General features: G+C 39.1%; 1 protein-coding gene across 1 annotated transcript in view; it reads left to right on the top strand.

Annotated features, from left to right (window-relative positions):
* LOC126267799 (uncharacterized) overlaps positions 1 to 23,006 on the top strand; it is a 387,883-nt gene that overhangs the window by 149,365 nt on the left and 215,512 nt on the right. The window contains exon 5 of the mRNA XM_049973103.1: positions 20,975 to 21,058. Coding sequence (XP_049829060.1) covers positions 20,975 to 21,058 — 84 coding nt within the window. The remainder of the gene's footprint in view (positions 1 to 20,974; positions 21,059 to 23,006) is intronic.

The raw sequence follows: 23,006 nt of genomic DNA, 5'->3' as shown, positions 1-23,006 counted from the left end.
ACAGTGCTAAAGTAGTTCACAAATTCTATGCCCATAGAAACCTACTGGTGCTAATGATATCATTAAATCAATGTAGTTTGAAGAGCATTTTTGTCTAGAAATGAATTGCCTTGATGGTTGATCAATCAAGAGCAGGAAATGTAAAATTTTGATGAGAGGGACAAGTGCTTGAGAGAAGACTTCCCTATCAATACAAGTGCCTGAGAGGACTTTCCAATCAACCTCCTGGACAGTTTTGTTTCTCAAATCAACAGAGTGCCTTATCACATGTGATGTAATTTTGTTGGTCGATTTTCGTACACTGCGACCGAAAGGTGTCTCAGATGTTGGCAACAAATTCCAGCTGTGATGCACACATACTTGGGGCAGAATTCATAGTGCAAAACAAACTTTTGGAGCTATCAGGCGTAAAATATTATGTTCTCACTACTCTTTGCTTATGTTTACGTCTTTTGGTGGGGCTCAGCCTTTCATTTCTTCTTAGCAAGTTAACTCATCACCAGTAACAGTACTACCTAGGAATGCTAAAAGAGTGACCTAATGATGTTAAATAATAGTCACTCTGTTGATTTTTGTTGTTCCAAATTAGAGTATGCTGTACTCTTACACCAAGAATTCTGAATTTTTCCTGTTGAATGCAAATGTCACCCGATGGTTAAGTGGTAATCCATCACATATATCAGTAGTTGAGACTTCCTTAATGTGGAAAATCATTCATGCCAGAATGAGCTTTGTTGAAACAAGAATATCTTTTTCTGGCATATTTTTCCCAAAAGAACTCGCTCCACACAAAGTTCAAATCTTTCTAGCTGCCTCCTCTGCATTCACTCCACTGTTATACCAAAAATAAATATTGTGTTGCAGATGTTACACCTTTTTCCACTTGCGACTCAATTTCACACTGTTTAACCATAGTTCAAGATTTTTAAGTATGCAAAATCCAATGCTTAACTGCAAGATGATAACTAGAACTTTAAATTCAAAAATGACAGTTGATACATACACTGACAGCATCGCGCCGCGTTCACCTGGGCAGTGCCGGATTTCAGGTGGTGAGTGCCGTCTGGCCAGTCCCAGTAGTCGCTGAAGCACGAGAAGTTGCTCGAGCATAAGCTGTTCTGATCCTGACGCAGCCATGAGCTGTGCTGCGGAATTGTTTCTGGAAGCACTTGTTATTGCTGGTGGGTAGAATGTGAAGCAAATTATCTTCGATGTTCTATCAGAGTCATAACTTTAGAAGAGGGCCAAAATGTACTTAAAAAAATAAAAAGAAAATACAGTTGTTCCCAAACATGTGACTATAAGTATAAAAATCGTAATGATTACCACTAGACTACAGGCTCACCGAACACAACCACCTCTTGGGAGTAGACAACACTTCCTCCTGACACTTCCGCATCTAGCAGTGTTGCCAGATCATGGAGATGGCTGGACTTAGCGTTGTCAGGGGTGGTTGGTTTTATTGGCCGCCTTAAGTGAATGACTCAGACTTAGACTCTGTAGATGCCGGTTAGTTTTTATGTCTATGACTGTACATCCATCAGGTGACTCTGTGGCTGTTGACTGGATTATTGTCTTGTACACAGCGTAAAACAGATGTATAATTCCATGTAGTAGATAATACATTATTAAGGACCATTCTTATGTACATCATTATACAAATTTTTGCAAATAATTAATGTATGTACCATCTGTAATTTTGTAGAATAAAATATTTGTGATGTACATTAGGGAACAAGAATTAGGCTCACAGTATGCTAAAAGTAGATGACAATTTAAAAAGGCAGGATGTTGGTATTCCAGAGTACACTGTGTCATGTTTATAATTTCCATCTTCATCTGAATGTCCTTAGTTAAGTTTCAAATTCCTCATCATAATGGATACAGGAAAAAAGTAGAAGAGGTAGGAGAAGAGGAAAGGTGCTATACATACAATACTATAAATGGAGATTAAAATTTTGTAAGGTTGTCATTATATTTTTTAATGGTGAACATAAATGGTGCCAGCTTTGTTTACACCACTTCTGTCAGTTGCAAACTTACAGTGGGCTTAATATAGTTATGTTTATGTGTGCACATAATACTTTTATATTTGACATGCTAATGTGTAGCAATCTTCATGGTGCTGAGAAATGCATGGGAAGTCCATATGTAATGTGAAGTGATTTGCAACACTGATGGACTGCACGTTGTCAAAATTTTAAAGTATAAGGTATGTTATAATTCCATATATTATGTAACAGATAACTTATCAAGTTGTAACACCATGAATGTAAAATGTTTTCCTATGAACTTTTGTTCCTCCACTTGCAGATCAGATGACGACGAAATAGCTCTGTCTAAACTGGTCATCCAACAAAATACTGTTTTAGTGATCTTGGCTTGTGAAATTTTTTTCAATTATCATACACTGCAGATCACCCTCAGAATGATCCTGACAGGAATATATAAAAATTTTGATTGGTCTATACAGGAAAATAAGGAAAATGTTCCAGGAGAAAACTGTTTAACAGCATTGCCACAAGTGATTTGATACATTATTTCTGAAACTCACAATGATCGAAGAATTAAAAATCCACAAGAACAAAGATTTAAGAAATTCACCAGTGGTTATGGTTTGCCAAACCTTCATTAGCATGTCAATGAAAAATTGGCTATACTGTTAATTAAATCAGTGAGATAACCTTTAACTTTTTCAAGTAATTGGAGATAAACACAACTGTGTGAATAAAGCAGTAAATGGGTATGGTAATTTAGAAAAAAAAATATTATCCATTCTCAAAAATTCCATAAATTCTTCTAATGGCATAGTAATTGGATGACAAATGACCACAACAGTCTAATTCAAATTTGATTTTAATTTTAATAAGGTATAATAATAAAGCTAAGGATATCAGCATTACAAGCCTGACTGATGACATTAGACAAAAGAAAATATATAGCTGCAATATTTATAGATCTTGGGGAAGATCAGTTTGGATTCCATAGAAATGTTGGAACACGTGAGTCAATACTGCCCCTACAACTTATCTTAGAAGCTAGATTAAGGAAGGGCAAACCTACGTTTCTAGCATTTGTAGACTTAGAGAAAGCTTTTGACAATGTTGACTGGAATACTCTCTTTCAAATTCTGAAGGTAGCAGGGGTAAAATACAGGGAGCGAAAGGCTATTTACAATTTGTACAGAAACCAAATGGCAATTATAAGAGTTGAGGGACATGAAAGGGAAGCAGTGGTTAGGAAGGAAGTGAGACAGGGTTGCAGTCTCTCCCCAATGTTATTCAATTGAGCAAGCAGTTAAGGAAACAAAAGAAAAATTCGGAGTAGGTATTAAAATCCATGGAGAAGAAATAAAAATGTTGAGGTTCGCCGATGACATCATAATTCTGTCAGAGACAGCAAAGGACTTTGAAGAGCAGTTGAACGGAATGGATAGTGTCTTGAAAGGAAGATATAAGATGAACATCAACAAAAGCAAAACGAGGATAATGGAATGTAGTCGAATAAAGTCGGGTGATGCTGAGAGAATTAGATTAGGAAATGAGACAATTAAAGTAATAAAGGAGTTTTGCTATTTGGGGAGCAAAATAACTGATGATGGTCGAAGTAGAGAGGATCTAAAATGTAGACTGGCAATGGCAAGGAAAGCGTTTCTGAAGAAGAGAAATTTGTTAACATTGAGTATAGATTTAAGTGTCAGGAAGTCATTTCTGAAAGTATTTGTATGGAATGTAGCCATGTATGGAAGTGAAACATGGACGATAACTAGTTTGGACAAGAAGAGAATAGAAGCTTTCGAAATGTGGTGCTACAGAAGAATGCTGAAGATTAGATGGGTAGATCACATAACTAATGAGGAAGTATTGAATAGGATTGGAGAGAAGAGAAGTTTGTGGCACAACTTGACCAGAAGAAGGGATCGGTTGGTAGGACATGTTCTGAGGCATCAAGGGATCACCAATTTAGTATTAGAGGGCAGCGTGGAGGGTAAAAATCGTAGAGGGGGACGAAGAGTTGACTACACTAAGCAGATTCAGACGGATGTAGGTTGCAGTAGGTACTTGGAGATGAAGAAGCTTGCACAAGATAGAGTAGCATGGAGAGCTGCATAAAACCAGTCTCAGGACTGAAGACCACAACAACAACAACATTTATAGATCTCATTAATCTTTCTCATTTGCATCTTATTCTTTATATTCTGTCAATTTTCTTTTGGTGTGGTTCACATCTCTGATTTACATATTCTGATTTCTGAATCTTATTTGTTAGTCCTGTAATATTTCTTAGTAATAAATTACACTTTACATCTCTCCTTGTTCTAGGTTTGAAGAGGCTTTTCTTTTGCTTCAGCCATTATGTATTTACACTTTCTCTTGGTTATCTGGTGCTTTACTTCAACCAATAAATTCTAGATAATTCCAATAGCTTTGGATTCAATAGAACATATAATTTTGTGTCCCTGACAACCTTTCTTCTTTTGGTTCTGTGTTTATAGCTGATATTTGTACAATTTTCTCACAGATGTTATTGGCATTCATTTTTAATTTTTACTACAAATTGTTTTATGGGAAGGCTCCTGTGACTTATGAATTCAGAAAACCAAGGCTGTTACATTTTTACATTGAACTAAGTATTCAGGTAAAGTCAGTAGCCAGACCCTGATGGATGAGGGAAGGACTGAAATTGAGGATAAGAAAATAAAACCAGATATGCTGAAATTGTTTTTCTTTTTGTGTGTGAAAGGAAATCTGGATCTGGGGATGTTGCCTCAGCTTATTTCTTGCACCCAACAAAGTATTCCAATGGAATCCCTATCAGATGATATACCAGTTTTCCATTTGTAATCTACCATAGATCCTTCGAATGAAAAACTGTGCCCAGTCTGCAAGAAGGCTAGCAGAAGTGACCCATAAATTGCCATTCAGTATCTTTGACATCCATTTCTTGGAGAGTTTTAGGTCATATTCTGAGCTCATATGTAATGAGGTATCTCAAGCAAAATGACACACTGTATGTGAACTATCTTGGTCACTGAAAATATCAATGATGTGAAACCCAACCTGACACTTTTCTTATGTGGTATTCTGAAAACCATGGATTGAGGCAGTCACGTAGATGCAGTATTTCTCAGTTTCTGAAAAGCAAATTTTCAAAAATATAAAACTGCATTTCACAAAATGAAAAAGACATACTATCATACGACTACAGTATCAATGATTCACAGTTGGACTTGGTCAACTTACACAAATACCTGTGTGTAACACGTTGTAGAAATATGAAATGGAATAATCACATAGGTTTAGTCATAGGTTAAGCAGATGATAGACTTCAGTTTATTGGTAGAATGCTACGGAAATGCAATCATTTTACAATGGTGACTGCTTACAAAGCATGTGTGCAACTCATCCTAGAATGTTGTGCAACTTTGTGGGTCCCATATCAGATAGGACTGACAGGAGATATTGAACTTATACAGAGAATGGCAGCACAAATGGTCACACATTTTTTGACCCACTGAAGTGTCATAAAAGCACTGAAGAACTGAACTATAGACACTTGAAGGTAGACATAAATTATTATAAGAAAGTCTGTTTACAAAGTTTCAAGAACCAACTTAAATGATGACTCTAGGAATTCACTAGAACTCACTACATGCCACTCCTGTAGGGATAATGAGAACAAGATTAGACTAATTATAGCACTCTCAGAGGCTTTTAAGTTATTCTTCCCATCCTCTTTACATGAATAGAATGAGAAGACACTCTAATAGGAGGATCCTCTGCTATACACTTCACAGTGGCTGCTGAAGTATGGATGTAGATGTAAATAAACGCAGCTTTGTAATCAATAAACCAGTTCAAAATCTACTTAAAATCATACTTCACATGTGTACATGTTTCTTTGAATAACTTTTTACAATAGTTAAATGCACCACCTGTGAAAAATCTAAGAATACATTTATTATTATTTGCCAATTTTTAATGTCCTAATAACAAAAGGATTAGTGGGATTGAGAGGGAGGAGATTTTGCATTCCTGATAATTCTAATGAAGCTGCACATGCCCCAAACGATTGTCCTTAAAGTTGCACACTTCAGAAAACAAGGCCAGCTTTGTCTGGGTTCAGGTTTGGCACTCCCAGGTTTCCTGAGCTGAGAGATGGCCACTGCTTCCAGTTCATTTGTACTGTAATTGATGAAGTTGTTCCAGTGACCACCACGAAGGGTGACAGTGGAACAATGCATGTCTTGAGAGCAAAGATCTTGGCTTAACTGGCTACAGAGTGAGGCTGCCTCAGTCTTGATGTGAGCTATACAGTTATGGTGTGGACAGCTGTTGAGATCTTGGCTTAACTGGCTACAGAGTGAGGCTGCCTCAGTCTTGATGTGAGCTATACAGTTATGGTGTGGACAGCTGTTGAGATGAAACAGATATTAGCAGACAAACTCTAGAATACTTACCACACCTCTCGTCCAGATAATGCAAAGCTCTCTATGGATAGACTTTTATTTCCCTAGCTACTTGTGGGATGAAGATGAGATGTTCTGACACATGCTATTTAATTTCCAGCTGGATTTGTATGCTGCTAGTGAGTATCAAAAACCAACCACCAAAGAACAAGAGACCATCCTCTTTATTGATAGTGAAAACACAAAGAGGAGGTTTGGGGAGACTACCACTATTCTTTATTCAGAAGAGTATAGAGGGCATTGCCAGTTTTAATAAGCAATAAAAATCCAAGCAGTTGATAGCAACTATTCTATTGAAATGAAGCTGCACTGCATGCAGAAGTTTTATAAGGGTATTGTGTTATTCAAAGACGTTTTTGAGATTGATTTGATTTGATCAGGGAGATAAAAACAAAAGCACTCCTAGCCCACTATTGCCTGCACCAAAGAAGTATTTATTATGCCATTTCATTTCCTTTGATTCTAGTAAAGCCAACTAGTATCCTTAAAGAGTTATGGGAGGCCCTTACTAGTTCTTTATTAGACACAATTTCTTCTGGACTTGATGACATTAATATACTGTGTCTTTTGATTTCCAATGTTTTGCACTGGCAAATTAGGTGTGATGTGGTTTATCACATTCTTCCTCTACATCCATTGTTTGTAGGTTTTTCTTAAAGTTATCTTGGCCTGTCATTAGGACAGAGATTTCAGAGCTGCTTGGCTGTCTGTATATATATAGGTGATATGATGCATGTAGCATTTACATGGATTCTCTTCTGCATATTCTCTGACAGAAGGAATTTCTGCCTGGTGTACTGTGACCAGCTTCTCTAGAGAGAATGTTTTCTCTATTCTAGGCTGTACCCCATATACTCTGGCCCCAGCACATTCATCTGTTTTTGACCTGTCAGGAAAGCAGACTGTGTCTACTGAACAGTATCATGGTTTATTCTTCCTCTGCTCCCTACTTCCTGTTGTTACATGGAAAGGTTTATTGAAGAATCTGGCAGATATTGTATAGTAAGCCATGACTACCCAATAACTCCTATATTTACCACATTCCATATATCGGTGTGGGACGCAAAATATCCTAAATATATCCAGTTATTTCCAGACTCTAGCTTGCATGCCCCTGTTGCTGCTTTTCTGTTTTAACCCACAAGTATAATTGAGACATTCCAGCATGGTCTCCATCTCAGCAGTGGGTGTGCTGTCAGTTCTGTCTGAAATGGATAAGCAGACCATTCTCTACAACTTGCCAAGCTCTCCAGCAGTCACCTTCTGTTCTACTTTATTCCACCATACTGTAGCCCCATCAGCTATTATACATCTTATTACAGTGGTGTATATCCAGTACATTCTCTCTGAGTTTAGTCCCTAGTTTTCCCATCTTTCACCATGGAACATATATTCCTTGTGTGAGAAGTTCATGATAATTTTGCATCCATAGTTGCCCTAATACTTCACTGCCATCTCTACAGGAAGCTAGTGATTCCAGTACATGTGCTGGACATGCTTCCTCATAAATGGCATTACAACAGTTTTATATACTATTTACTGCACAAGGTTTGTACATTGTTCAGTGAAATTGTGCCATTGTTCTGTCAGTGGTCATAAATTGCCAAATATTACTAAAATTAAGTTCTCTGCACATCCTTTACAAAAGTAGCCCTAGGTATTTAACTCTTCAATGAGTTTATTCTCCATTAGGTTCCACAATAATGGGGACAAAACCCTTTCTTATGGACACCCACTGATGGTATTGATTTCCATTTTTTTCATTCATCTTGGTGGTTTTTACCTTTCCACTGCTCAACATGACCTTAATCCACTTACACATGGTGATCTCAGGGTCATGCTTTTCTACAACTCTAACCATGGATTTGAAGGACTCGTTACTAAAAGTGCCCTCAATGTACAGGAAGTAGAGAGAGCAATTGCCTGAAAGTGTAGCACTTTTTCCCCATGACCAGCAATTTGGTGAAGTACTACTTCACATGATTTACCTGGTCAATATGCATGTTGGCTTACATGTTGAGAAACCTTAGTTAGTCTGCCTTCCACAAAGTGCAAGCTAATCAGTTTCTGTAATGTATTTAAAAGAAAGGACAGACTGATTGGTTCCATATCCTTGGCCTCAATATGATCAGTTCTCCCTGGCTCCAGAATGAAAAGAACACTCACTCTCCTCCAGCGTTATGAATGATTCCTGCTGATAGGCTAATGCTAAACAGTCTTCATAGTAGGAGTCTAATTAAACTCTCTTCTGCTTGTTGTGGTTGGCAGGAGAGCCAACACCGTGTTACTGGAGGAGAGTGAAATGCACGTGTTTTAGTTCATGCAGGCTGGCGTGAGGTCTGGAACAGGACAAGGAAATTAGACTTCAGAAAAATGGACGTAGCTGGCGGAATACTTAACTTTAATCCATTAATGATGAATGTCGGTTTTGACGGTACATAGTTTACAATATCAATAGTAACTGATAATGGCACCTTACTAGGTCGTAGCAAATAACGTAGCTGAAGGCTATGGCAACTATTGTCTTGGCAAATGAGAGCGTATTTTGTCAGTGAACCATCGCTAGCAAAGTCGGCTGTACAACTGGGGCAAGTGCTAGGAAGTCTCTCTAGACCTGCTGTGTGGGGCGACACACGGGTCTGACGTATACTAACGGACTGCGGACGATTTAAAGGCTACCACCTAGCAAGTGTGGTGTCTGGCAGTGACACCACACTGCTTGTTGCAGTAGAGTGGACAAGATCTCATATGGGCCTGGTGACTTGACTGCTTGAAATGTTCCCTAAGATTACCAGATCTTTTTAGAAAGCAACTGATTCCCAGTTCTCTCTCAATTACCTGTAAACCAGTGCCTCTCAGGGATTGTCATGGTCTGTATTGTCTGCCAAAATGCACTGAGGAAAATGAGGCTTGAGGAGCATTTCCAGCATCACATTTTCTGTCCTTGTATAATCACCATCCTTTTTCCTTAGATTACCTCCTGGGTTAGTTGGCATTCTGTTATGGACTTAGAACTCCTTCCAGTATGATAATTATGATTGCTTAGTTGCAAGGTTGTATTTGGCAAGGGCATCTTAATATTTTCCCATTCTCCTTGCCATCTTGTAAGGTTGAACTGTCTTTTTACCTGCTTCCTTTGCAACTCCATGTTATTGTTCCACCAACCTATGCTCCTGTTTGTACCCTTCTTGGTGATTGGACAATGTTGTAAATACGAAGTTATAATGGCTGATGTCATTTCATTTGACATTTCTTTGAAATCTGCTGGATACCTTATCAAAATTATGACATCAGCTAAGTGTGAGTTGAGGCACTTCCTGTGTGAGTTGGAGTCTACTTTCTTAGGGTTCCTAAAGGCTGTGGTCTCTTTAGCACCCATTTCAAAAACAAATTTAATATAAATGTGGTCAGGTAAGGATTGCTCCAACTTCAGTGTCTGAAGAAAGGTACACTTCAGTTTGCCACTACATAAGTTTCCCAATCATACTGTCATCATTGGAAAAGACTTCAGTGATTCAACAACTGATAGGATAATCAGAATTTGGTAAGTGGAGGTTGTGAGTGAGTAGATATCAAGTAAAAATTTATTAAATGCCTTCTCTGAAAACTACTTCAAAAAGATAGTTTGTAAGCTCATTCATGATGGAAATGTATTAGATGTAATGGTGACAAATAGATCTGAGCCTTTTGAGGATGTCCACATTGAAACTGTAACCAATGACCATGAGGCAGTTGTAACAACAGTGATTATTGATGTAAAAAGGACACCTAAAACAAGTAGGAAGGTGTAGCAGTCATGTCATATATTAAAGAGCAAACGAAAACATTTATCTCTCAGCAGGCTCAAGTTTAACAGAATAGTTGACCATGCACTGGGTAAATATGTACCTTGTAGAACAGTTCATACTGGGAGAAGACCTTCCATAGTATACAGTAACTTCGTAATCTGTCCCAGTGAGTCATGATTTTACCGCAACAAGTTTCACAGCACACTTGAAAACAAATTTAAAATTGTGGATTCATGAACTTTAGCAGAAGAACTGCAAATGCTATGAACATAATAAACAGCCTCACTGACATACTGTGTCAGATAGTGACCAGAGCACTGTAAGGAGAACCAGTAAGAGAAGTAAAGTTGTTATGTGCCAGACACAGAGTTCCAATAGTAAACAACAAAAGAAACTAAGAGAGTATGTGAGGTGATGTAACAGGTCTGCTGTAGTGCATAACAATTTGCTTCATGTAGAGCTGACTGACTGTTAGTGCACCCTGCGCCCAGCTTTATACCACAGTCTGTGTCAGAGAGCACCACTAATGCAGCTGTTTCTTTTCCTCTTTATAATATGAGAATCAACCCCAGACTGCTTTAGTTCTCAGACATTATTATGTAGTATCAATTTATTAAGTGGCAGAACTAGAAGATCACTGCCCCCCTTGCATGGTTCCACAGGGTCAACAGTGACCAGGCATATGCCCAGGAATCCTAAGCACAGGGGGGACTGGACCAGTGACCTTGCCCATGGATCAAGAGGTATATCAACAGCCAATGCTGTATTCTGACATTGCAGAATTGTTTGTCCTTCTCATCTACATTAACTTACATTCTGCCTGGTACACTGAGGATTCTGTTTTGAATATCTGAACAATTTTAATAATATCACTAATGTTTAGGTCTGACAGTTCCAATGCTTTACTTCTAGTATCCCTATCAGGACGAAATCTGAAAAGTTTAGTGGTTCAGCATATAATGCTTTGTTAACTGCTAGAAGACAGTGACAAGGGTCTATGACATTCAGGAACCAAAATGCTACTTGTCTTGTAATGGAGAAGCCAGTGATGTAGGTTTCATCTGCATGAAAAAAGGCAAATATGCTGTGGGCAGAGACACATCTGGCAGTATTATCTTCTGTTTTTAGAGAATGATAAGCACTTGTAACAATTCACTCTGTTGCTGCTGATGCTGCTGCTGTTGTTGTTGTTGTTTTCATTGCCACTGCTGTTGCTTTTGTGTTGTTGTTGCTGCTGCTGCTATTATTATGAGCTTATTGCTGCTTCCACAAATCCATAAATTCTTGGTACAACATTTCACAACAGAAAATACAAGATGGCATAATGACAATATTGCGAAAAAGATAGTAGCTATTGACCATATAGCAGAGATGCTGAGATGCAGATAACCACAATAAAAAGACTGTCAATCAAAGCTTTTGGCCAAACAGGCTTCATCAGACCAGACAAAACAATCATACACACACACACACACACACACACACACACACACACACACACACACACACACACACACATATAACCACGGTCTCTATCGGCCAACTCCAGACAGACAGCGAGCAGCAGCACATGATGGGAGAAGGAAACTGGGTGGTGGGATAAGGAGGAGGTTGGGGTGGAGAGGTGGAGGGATAGCAGGTTAGAGGCAGAGGATGCTACAGCTCTGCTTGCAGAAGCATATACGGATGAAATGAGGAGAGGGTAGGGCAGCTAGGTGCAGTTGGGAGTTTAGATGGAGGACAGGGGCTAGCAGAAAAAGACAGAAGTAAAAAGACTCTCACTGTGTTGGTGGAACATAGGGCTGTGTGCTGCTGGAAATGGCACAGGGAAAGGGGCAGGCTAGTAAATAACAATAAATGAAATTTGAGACCAGGAGGGTTTCAAAAATGTTGAATATATTGTACAGTTCAGAAAATCTGGAAATAATCTAGATGGCAGATTGTGTTTGGCAGTGTGCTCAGCAATATTGTGGTCCAGCTGTTTGTCTTGGATGTAGTTTATCAGGGGCCATTCACATGAACAGACAGCTAATTTCTTGTCAAACCACATAGAATGCAGCACACTGGTTGCAGCTCAGCTGGTAGATCACATGAGTGGTTTCACAGACCTTTGATGAGATAGGTGATGCTTGTGACTGGACTGGAGCAGGTGGTTGTGGAACTATGTATGGGATAGGTCTTGCATTTAGCTCTACTATGTGGATATGGGCCACGAGGTAAGGGGTTGGGAGCAGGAGTTGTGTAGGGATAGACAAGGGTGTTGAGCATGTTTTGCGTGCAGCAAAATACCATTGTGGGAGGTGTGGGAAGGATTGGGTTTAGGAGATTCCTTATTTCAGGGCATGAAAAGAGTTAGTCATAACTCTGGCAGAGATTGTGATTCAGTTGCTCCAGTCCTGGGTGGTACTCCTCGATGGCAGGGCAATGGGACTCTGGGAGGTGGTGGTTGACTGGAGAGATAAGACATGGGAGATCTGTTATTGTTCATGGTCGGGAGGGTACTTATGGTCTTTGAGGGTCTCAGTGAGACCTATGGTATATATCATGAACTACTGCTCATCATTACAAATGTGATGGCTACAGGTGGCTAGTTTATATGGAAGGCTTCTTGGCATGGAGGAGGTGGCAGCTGTCAAAGTGGAGCTTCGCTGGTGGTTGGTAGCTGTGATTTGAGTGGAGGTACTGATGTAGGCATCTTTGAGGTGGAGGTCAACATTGAGTGGTACTAGGTGAAGCAAATAAGGGAGAAGGTGTTGAGGTTCTGGAGGAATGTGGATAGTGTGTTCTAACCCTTAATCCAGATCATGAAGATGTCATTAGTGAATCTGAACACAGGTGACTGAACCCTGCCTGATACAGTTCACTCCTCCATCCAACCATAGTTGGCCTCCACAAATCATCCCGTTAACATTCCAGAATTTCTCAACTTTGAACCTTGCATCACCATCATTCCCATCACCATCAATCCCTCAACATGCAAACTGACCTTTAATTCACAAAAAGAATTGAAATTCACTGCCTAAAAATTATCCTGACCTTATAGTTCTGCCTGATGACAAAGACTCCACTACAATTGTTTTGAACTGCAAGAATTATCTGGTGGAGGAACACTCCCAGCTGTCAGATCCATCCACTTGCAAATCCACCCACAGTGACCTCATTCCAGAATTCCAGCAGGAGCTCCAGTTCCTCCTCAAACCCTCAAGCTCATCCCAGAACCCCTCCCTAGAGTCTATCTCTCTCTTCACCCCTAACACTCCACACAGTCCTACTTATATATGCTTCCCAAAGTCCATGAACCCAACCACCCAGGATGCTCCAATGTGGCCAGTTACTGTGCCCACATTGAGAGAATCTCTGCTCTTGTATATCAACACCTTCAGCCTATTACTCACAACCTGTTGTGCTGTATAAAAGATACAACCATTTTCTCCACAGACCCTCCACAATTCTATTCCTTTGCCAAGTGATGTCTTGTTCATCACTATTGATGCCATCTCCCTTTATAGTAACATCCCCAGTGGCTATGGCCTTTTTGCTATTGAACACTACCTTTCCCAACCCTTGGCAGATTTCAAATCTACAACGTCCTTCCTAATCGCCTTGACCAACTATATCCTCACCCACAATTTTTTCTGCTTTGAAGGCATCACATGCAAAGAAGTTCAGTATATGTCTGGGGGCGCCACATGGCACAATCTTACGCCAACCTTTTCATGGGCCATGTAGAGGACTTCTTTCTAATCACCCAGAATCCCAAATACCACACCTGGTTCAAATTCACTGATGACGTGTTCGTGATTTTTATCGATGGTGAGGACACCATTCCACATTCGTCCAGAACCTCAAAATCTTCTTTACCATTCACTGCACCTGATCCTCCTCAACCCAACAAGCCATCTTCCCAGATGTTGACCTATGCCTCAGAGATGGCTCTATCAGTAGCTCTGTCCATATAAAACCTACCAACCACCAGCAGTAATTCCACTTTGACAGCTGCCAACCATTCCATACCAAGAAGCCCCTTCCATACAATCTAGCCACCCAATGCCATCACATCTGTAGTGATGAGCAGTCCTTCTCAAAATATACCATGGGTTTCGTTGAAGCCTTTACAGACTGTAATTACCCTCCTGACCCTGTACAAAAACAAATATCCCATGCCTTATCTCTCTAGTCCTCCACCAACTCCCAAAGTCCCACTGACCACCAGGCAGGAGCATTTCCCTCATGACTCAGAACCACCCCGGAATGTAGCAGCTGAATCACATTCTCTATCTTGGTTTCAACTACCTGTTGTTGTGCCCTGAAATAAGGAATGTCCTACACACTATCCTTCCCACCCCTACCACAGTGGGACTCTGCCACCTGTCCCTATACAGTCCTTGCCCCCAACCCCTTGCCTCATGTCTCACAGCCCTGTAATAGACCTAAATGCAAGACCCGTCCCATATATCCTCCCACCACCACCTACTCCAGTCCAGTCACAAGATCACATATCCCATCAAAGGTAGGGCTACCTGTGAAACCAGTCATGTAATCTACAAGAAAATTTGCCACCACTGTGGTGCATTCTTCATGCATATGACAACCAACAAGATGTCTGTTTTCATGAATGGCTACCAACAAACTGTGGGCAAGAAACAGCTGGACTGCTCACTTGCTGAGCGCACTGCCCAACACAACATTCTTCATTTCAATGACTGCTTTACAGCTGTGCCATCTGGAACCTGCTCCCTACAGCAGCTTTTTAGAACTGCATAGGTGGTGGGAAATCTATCTACATTATATCCTACATTCCTGTAACCCTCCTGGTCACAACCTCTAACAGCCATTGTCCTTTAGCAACCTATCCCTTTCCCTGGCCCATTTCCAGCACTACACAGCCCTCTATTCCAACAACACACACACAGGCTTGTTACTTCTGACCCTTTCCGTCGGCTCCCTGTCCTCCATCTTACCTCCCAACTGCACCTAGTTGCCCTACCCTCTCCTCACCTCATGCCTGTACGCTGCCACAAGCAACATGTTACCTTCCCACAACCCCCCCCCCTCCAACTCCCCCCCCCCCCCCCAACCTCCACACACCTAGTTTACTTCTCCTGTCATGTGCTGCTGCTCGCAGTCAGCCTTGGCAGACAGAGACTGTGGTCATGTGTGTGTGAATTATTTTTGTTGGAGTGTGTATGTTATGTTGTCTATTCTGATGTAGGCCTGGTTGGACAAAAGTTTTGCTTGACAGTCTTTTTGTTGTGCCTATCTGTGACTCAGCATCTTCACTATGTGGTCAGTAGCAACTATACTTTTCATAATATTGTTACAACATTTCTGTATGTCTATTACACTATGAATAGAGACCCTGTCACCAATTTAATAGTGCACTAGAACTCATGCTTAAAAGTCTGATTTCGTGAACATGAACAGTGGACCTATGAACACTAGTAACTGTAAATAGCAGCCTTGCAACATGGACTGCATCAAACTGTGTCTAAAGTTACCAACCTGTCTGCATGCCTCTTAAGTATCATGGATGTTCATCTTCACTATTTTTCTTCAGGTAATTAATAGGTTATTTCTAAAGTATGTGATCATCTAACATCACAATGCAGCCAAGTGTACTTGTTTAGTTTATTTGTGTTTCTTACTTCATACATACTATGGCCACCTTTTAGTTAGTAACTCTGATAGTTTATATCACTCAGGTCATCGATTTACTAAGCCTATGGGCAAGTAATAACACCAGCAACTAACATAGTATCTTTGCTCATAGAATGCTAGGTGATGACTGAATAAATGAATGAATACACTAATTAAAATAGAGTTGTAACTGACTGAAAGCGTACTCTTGACTGACTAATAGTGACTGTGCTGACTGAATGTCCACCACCAACTGATCTGGAACTATACATATTGAAAACTGACTACGGACTTACTAACATAATGATTTGACTAACTGAATGTTTGCTCATTACCGACTGTGATTGGTGTCTAATTTCTGACTACCAGATGCTGACTGCCAAAGGTTTTGTGGCCAAAGCTATACAAAGACATCCTTACAATAGCAATGACAGAATGCTAAAATACACATTTTAGATATTAACGTAAAAGACAGCAAAGGCAAAAAAACATAAAGAACACCAGGCAGTGAAATTATCTCTATTTACTATAAGCATTGTAATTAAAAAAATAATACATACTATTTAACAAAGTGGAAGTTATAATGTGCACTGGGATTTCCAAAACCTGCCAAACACTTTCTGAAAAGTTTCATTTTCTAATTTGAATAATTCACAAACCAACATATTATTCCATGAAATCTATACTTTTTTTTTTTTGGTCAGCAAAGTAACAGCTAGAGAACTATAACAAAAGATAGTAAGATGTTCAATGCCAAGTGGAGAAAGGCGTTTTCAATTAATGTGTGTAAACCCTAAAACAAATAATTATAAGTGGGAAAATTTTTGAAAAGGACATGGTTTCTGTGAATTGTAAATTCGGAGTATTTCATGAAAAAAAATGTTTGCTCAAAAAGTAATTATAGAGCCTGAATTATAATTTAATGTTTTTGTGTACTGGTGGTACATGTATTATATGTGCAATAGAAAACAGAAAAGAAAGAAAGAAAGAAAGAAACCTTAAGAAGTGGAATTATCACAGAGGACAGATTCAGTTTTTCTATGTCTCAAGTGGCTAAAGCATTGTACAGAGAATCAGTATGAGAAGTCAGACATGGAGTTCCAATATTAAACAACAAGAAAAACCATGAGAACAGCCAAGTCGATGTAATAAGTCTGATATGGTGCATAGTGATTAGGTTTGTACAGAGTGTACAGAGATTGTTAATGCACTATACACCTCATTTTATTCTCTGGCCTCAAACAGAGAGTGTAACTAATGCAGCTGCTTCATACACCTCCTTGGTACCAACTCTAGATTGCTGTAGCTCACAGAACATTACTGATATTGATACAAGCCTGAGGGCCCAATGAGATGTTTAACCTGCAGTGTATGGAGGGTGTGCCTCGGGTCAGAGGTCAATTTGTGATGTTTTTAGAGTGTTCTTTGTACTGTAATGTGAGCCCACACATCCAAGTTACCATGAATATGAACCAGGAAATTTATTTACACATTCTCAATGATCAGGTGTTGGTCTTTTGTCCACATCTTCGTGACGAGTGTGTTGTGAAGATTCCTGTCTTCCTAGATGACAAAAGAGTATCACACATATGTTTGAGGAACACTAAAGCACCCTATTGCATGTCAATTGTCCTGATAAATAACTTGATGTTAATCCCATAGACTAAGCTGTTCCAATGCTGCCCTGTGCGGCAAGGGTATACAAGCATGCATCTCATTATGCTCACAGGCAGGCACAGGTAGAGTAGGCTACCTACCAGATAGCTGTATTGCATGCACTCTGAACATGCATGAGCTGCTTGAGAGCCCCTCCCACAGTTGGAGGTTACAGAATTAACATGCAGTGATGCTTCTGCCAATAAACAAATATCTTAATGTGTTCTGCATTTGTAAATGCTCTCCTTTATCATAGAATTTATTAAAAATGATGTGTGAATGAGTAATTGAATTCGTGTTACCTGAAGGAGTGAGAAATGTTGTTCTGCAATGAAGAAAGGGATGTAGCTCTTTGTTGGTTCAGATGTTAACCAACTGTAACCGTGTAAATTTCTTTTTTAGTGTCAGTCTTCTGACTGGTTTGCTGCAGTCCACCATGAATTCCTCTCCTGTGCCAAGCTCTTTATCTGAAGAGTAGCACTTGCAACCCACATCCTTAATTATTTGATAGGTGTATTCCAAACTCTGTCTTCCTTTACAGTTTTTTGCCCTCTACAGCTCCCTGTAGTACTATAGAAGTCATTCTCTTATGTCTTAATGGATGTTTTATCATTCTGTCTCTTCTCCTTGTTAGTGTTTTCCACATGTTCCTTTTCTGTCAAATTCTGCAAAGAACCTCCTCATTCCTTACCTTATCAGTCCACCTATTTTTCAACATTCATCTGTTCCAGTTTTCCCACAGCCCAAGTGTCATTACCAAACAATGCTGTGCCCCAAACGTATATCCTTGGAAATTTCTTCCTCAGATTGAGCCCTATGTTTGACACTTGTAGACTTCCCTAGACCAGGAAATCCCTTTCTGTCAGTACCAGTCTGTTTTTGATGTCCTCCTTTCTCTGTCTGTCATTGGTTATTTTTCTGCCTAGGTAGCAGAATTCCTTAACTTCATCTACTTCATGACCATCAATATGGATGTTAAACTTCTCGGTGTTCTCATTTCTGCTACTTCTCATTCCTTTTATCTTTCTTTGATTTATTCTCAATCTATATTTTGTACTCTTTAGACTGTTCATTCCATTCAACAGATCATGTTATACTTCTTCACTTTCATTCAGGATAGCAATGCCATCAGTGAATCATATCATTGACATCATTTCACCTTGATTTTTAATCCAACTCCTGAACCTTTCTTTTATTTCCATCATTACTTCTTCGATGTACAGATTTAACGGTAGGAGCAAAAGACTACATCCCTGCCTTACACCCTTTTTAATCTGAGCACTTTGTTTTTGGTCATCCACTTTTCCCCTTAGCTCTTTTACATAGTATATATTACATGTCCCTCCCTATAGCTTACCTTTTTTTCACAAAATTTCAAACATCTTGCACCATTTTAATTTGTAGAACGCTTTTTCCAGGTTGACAAATCATATGAACATGTCTAGCTTTTTCTGTAGTCTTGCTTCCATTATCAACCACTGTGTTAGGATTACCTCTCTGTTGACTTTGCATTTCCTCAAGCCAAACTGGTCGTCATCTAGCATACCCAATTTTGTTCCCTGTTCTTCTGCATATTATTCTTGTCAGTAACACAGATGCATGAGCTGTTAAGCTGATTGTGTGATAATTCTCACACTTATCAACTCTTGCAGTCTTTGGAATTGTGTAGATAATATTTTTCCAAAAGCCAGATGGTATGTCACCAGACTCATACATTATACACACCAATGTGGACAGTCATTTATTCCACTTCCACCAATGATTTTAGGAATTCTGTAACTAATGAAGAGGTATTGAATAGGATTGGGGAGAAGAGAAGTTTGTGGCACAGCTCGACTAGAAGAAGAGATCGGTTGGTGGGACATGTCCTGAGGCATCAAGGGATCACAAATTTAGCATTGGAGGGTAGCGTGGAGGGTAAAAATCATAGAGGGAGACCAAGAGATTGATACACTAAGCAGATTCAGAAGGATGTAGGTTGCTGTAGGTACTGGAAGATGAATGAGCTTGCACAGGATAGATTAGCATGAAGAGCTGCATCAAACCAGTCTCAGGACTGAAGACAACAACAACAACAACAATTCAATGTTAGCTATCCCTTCTACCTTGTTTGATCTTAAGTCCCCCAAAGCTCCTTTAAATTCTGATTCAAACTCTGAATCTCCTCCCTCTTCTAAATCAACTCCTGTTTCATTTTCTATCACATCAGGGAAATCACCCCCTTCATAGAGGCCTTCAATGTACTCTTTTCACCTATTCACTCTCTCATCTGCATTCAACAGTGGAATTCTCATTGCACTCTTAATTTTATCACCCTTGCTTTTAATTTCACTGAAGGTTGTTTTAACTTTCCTGTATGTTGAGTCAGGCCTTCCGACAATACTTTTTTTTTCGATTTCTTCATATTTCTCATGGAGCCATTTCAGATTAGCCTCCATACACTTCCTATTTATTTCATTACTTTCTGTATTTCCGAATTTCCCTGAACATTTTTGTACTTCCTTCTTTCATCAATCATCTGAAGTATTTCTTCAGTTATTCATGGTTTCTTTGCAAGTACGTTCTTTATGTCTATGATCTGCTTTCTGACTTTTGTGATTGCCCTTTTTAAAGATGTCCATTCCTCTTCAACTGTACTGGCTGCTGAGCAATTCCTTATTGCTGTATCCGTGACTGCAGAGAACTTCAAGCGTATCTTGTATTCCTTAGTACTTTCATATCCAGTGTCTTTGCTTATTGATTCTTCCTGATAATCTCTTTAACTTCAGCATACTCCTCATCACTACTACATTGTGATCCAAGCCTGTGTCTGCCCCTGGGTATGCCTTACAGTCCAATATCTGATTTTGGAATTTCTGTCTGACCATGCTGTAATCTAATTGAAATATTCCCATATCACCCATCCTTTTCCAAGTATACCTCCTCATATTGCAATTCTTGAACAGAGTATTCACTATTACTAGCTGAAATTTATGACAGAATTCAGTTAGTTCTCCTTTCTCATTCCGTGTCCCAAGCCCATATTCTCCTATAACCATTTTTCTACTCCTTCCTCTACAACTGTGTTCCACTCCCCCGAGAGTATTAGAGTTTCATCTCCCTTTACATACTGTATTATCCTTTCAGTATCTTCACATTCAGTCTCTACCTCTTCATCTTCGGCTTGTGATGTCAGCATGTATACATGAACTATCATTGTCAGTGCTGGTTTGCTGTTGATTCTGTTAAGAACAACCCTATCACTGAACCATTCCCAGTTACAAACTCTCTGCCTTATCTTCCTACTCATAATATTCTACATACTGACAGCTAAATATCATTTAAATATAAGAGAGTTATTGAAACACTACATGTTACCTGAATATATAAATCCTTGTAATCTGTTTGGTTAAGATGTTCCAATAACAAAAATTTATTTTTGTAGGGAGAGCTTCCACAACCAAGAGAATATGCAACATCAGACCCTAACTGCACCATTCTTTGTTGGGATGACATTTCATTTGAAAAGGTATGAAGTAAGCAATACTGTTTCTGTTAATCAGATAACAATTTAATGTTAGAGATAGCACAATTATGTTTATGTATTTCTATTTATTCACACAAACATAACTGAACATGCACAAGACAAGACAACACACACACACACACACACACACACACACACACACACACACACACACACACACATCATAAATGCAATTTAATAGCATATAGTAGTGTCTTTACACATTAACAAAAGCATTTTTTTTTAAAAAAAAGCACTAATATTGATTCTCCTTGTATTTTTATTCTGTGGTTTTCATTGGCTCTAAAAATGTAAATTTAGTATGCATGGTAATTTACTTACCTCAGTTACTAGGGAGATATTTTAGTATTTTATATTGGGATATCAACATAATATCTTATGAGTGACATTGTTATTGGCTGCACCTTATGCAGCTTGCCTTAAGCGAGTCATTCAGTGTTATTCTGGCCTCAACACATTTAGATTTTTGTATTTAGAGCATGATACTAATCAGATGTGTTGTTGCTATCAAGCAGTCAGCTTCGTGTTGGCATCAACTGGTGTATTGGTTCCTTTACAGAAATAAGTTTAAATTTAGTGCTCCAGAAAACAACAATAGCAACCATAACAGTGTATGCTTAAAAATTGTTACCATATCAGGAAGAGTTGAAGTAAGATTGAAAGTTGTTATTTGTGGTGCTCTGTTCTTATTTTGTTGCTCTAAATGGGAATTATTTACAACATTAAGGTTAGTACAGAACTTTCTTTTAGCTTGTTTTGACACTGCATTTAACACTCACTCACAGACACATGTCTGGAAACTCAGTGGCAACATACTGCAGCTTTAGATTTACTAATTCATCCACAAGTTACCATTAAGAAAGAAGTACAGAATCGTGTTAAACTTCCAATTATCATATGAAAACTGTAAAATTTGTTACAGAAGTGGAATAAAAGACTGCATATTCATCTACCAATAATCTGTGACTGGTTTGGTGTCATTCTGTGTGACTCCTCTTCTGTATTCTTCATCTTAGAGTAGCATGTACATCCAATAACTTCAATTATTGTCATATATATTTTAAGAGGGGCAGCAGCCTTTTCAGTAGTTGCAGGGCAACAATCTGGGTGATTGACTGATCTGGCCTTGCAACACTAACCAAAACGGCCTTGCTGTGCTGGTACTGCGAACAGCTGAAAGCAAGGGAAAACTACAGTCTTATGTTTTCCCGAGGGCATGCAGCTTTACTGTATGGTTAAATGATGATGGTGTCCTCTTGTGTAAAATATTTCAGAGGTAAAATAGTCACACATTCGGAACTCTGGGCGAGGACTACTCAGGAGGACGTTGTTATCAGGAGAAAGAAAACTGGCGTTAAACGGATCGGAGTGTAGAATGTCAGATCCCTTAATCAGGCAAGTAGGTTAGAAAATTTAAAAAAGGAAATGGATAGGTTAAAGTTAGATATAGTGAGAATTGGTGAAGTTCGGTGGCAGGTGAAACAAGACTTCTGGTCAGGTGAATACAGGGCTAAAGCAGGATTAATTTTAATAATGAATAAAAAAACAGGAGTGCAGGTAAGCTACTACAAACAGCATAGTGAATACACTATTGTGGCCAAGATAGATACAAAGCCCACACCTATCACAGTACTACAAGTTTATATGCCAACTAGCTCCTCAGAAGATGAAGAGATTGATGAAATGTATGATGAGGTAAAAGAAATTATTCAGATAGTGCAGGGAGACAAAAATTTAATAGTCATGGGTGACTGGCATTTGATACTAGGAAAAGGAGCACACGGTAACATAGTAGGTGAATATGGAATGGGGTAAGGAATGAAATTTGGCACAGAGCATAACTTAATCATAGCTAACACTTGGTTCAAGAACCATGAAGTAATGTTTTATACATGGAAGAGGCCTGGAGATACTGGAAGGTTTCAGGTAG

This window comes from Schistocerca gregaria, chromosome 4 (assembly GCF_023897955.1).
Source record: "Schistocerca gregaria isolate iqSchGreg1 chromosome 4, iqSchGreg1.2, whole genome shotgun sequence".
Taxonomy (NCBI): Eukaryota; Metazoa; Arthropoda; class Insecta; order Orthoptera; family Acrididae; genus Schistocerca; species Schistocerca gregaria.
Note: the sequence above shows the minus strand (reverse complement) of the source record. Positions and strands in the feature narration are given on the sequence as shown.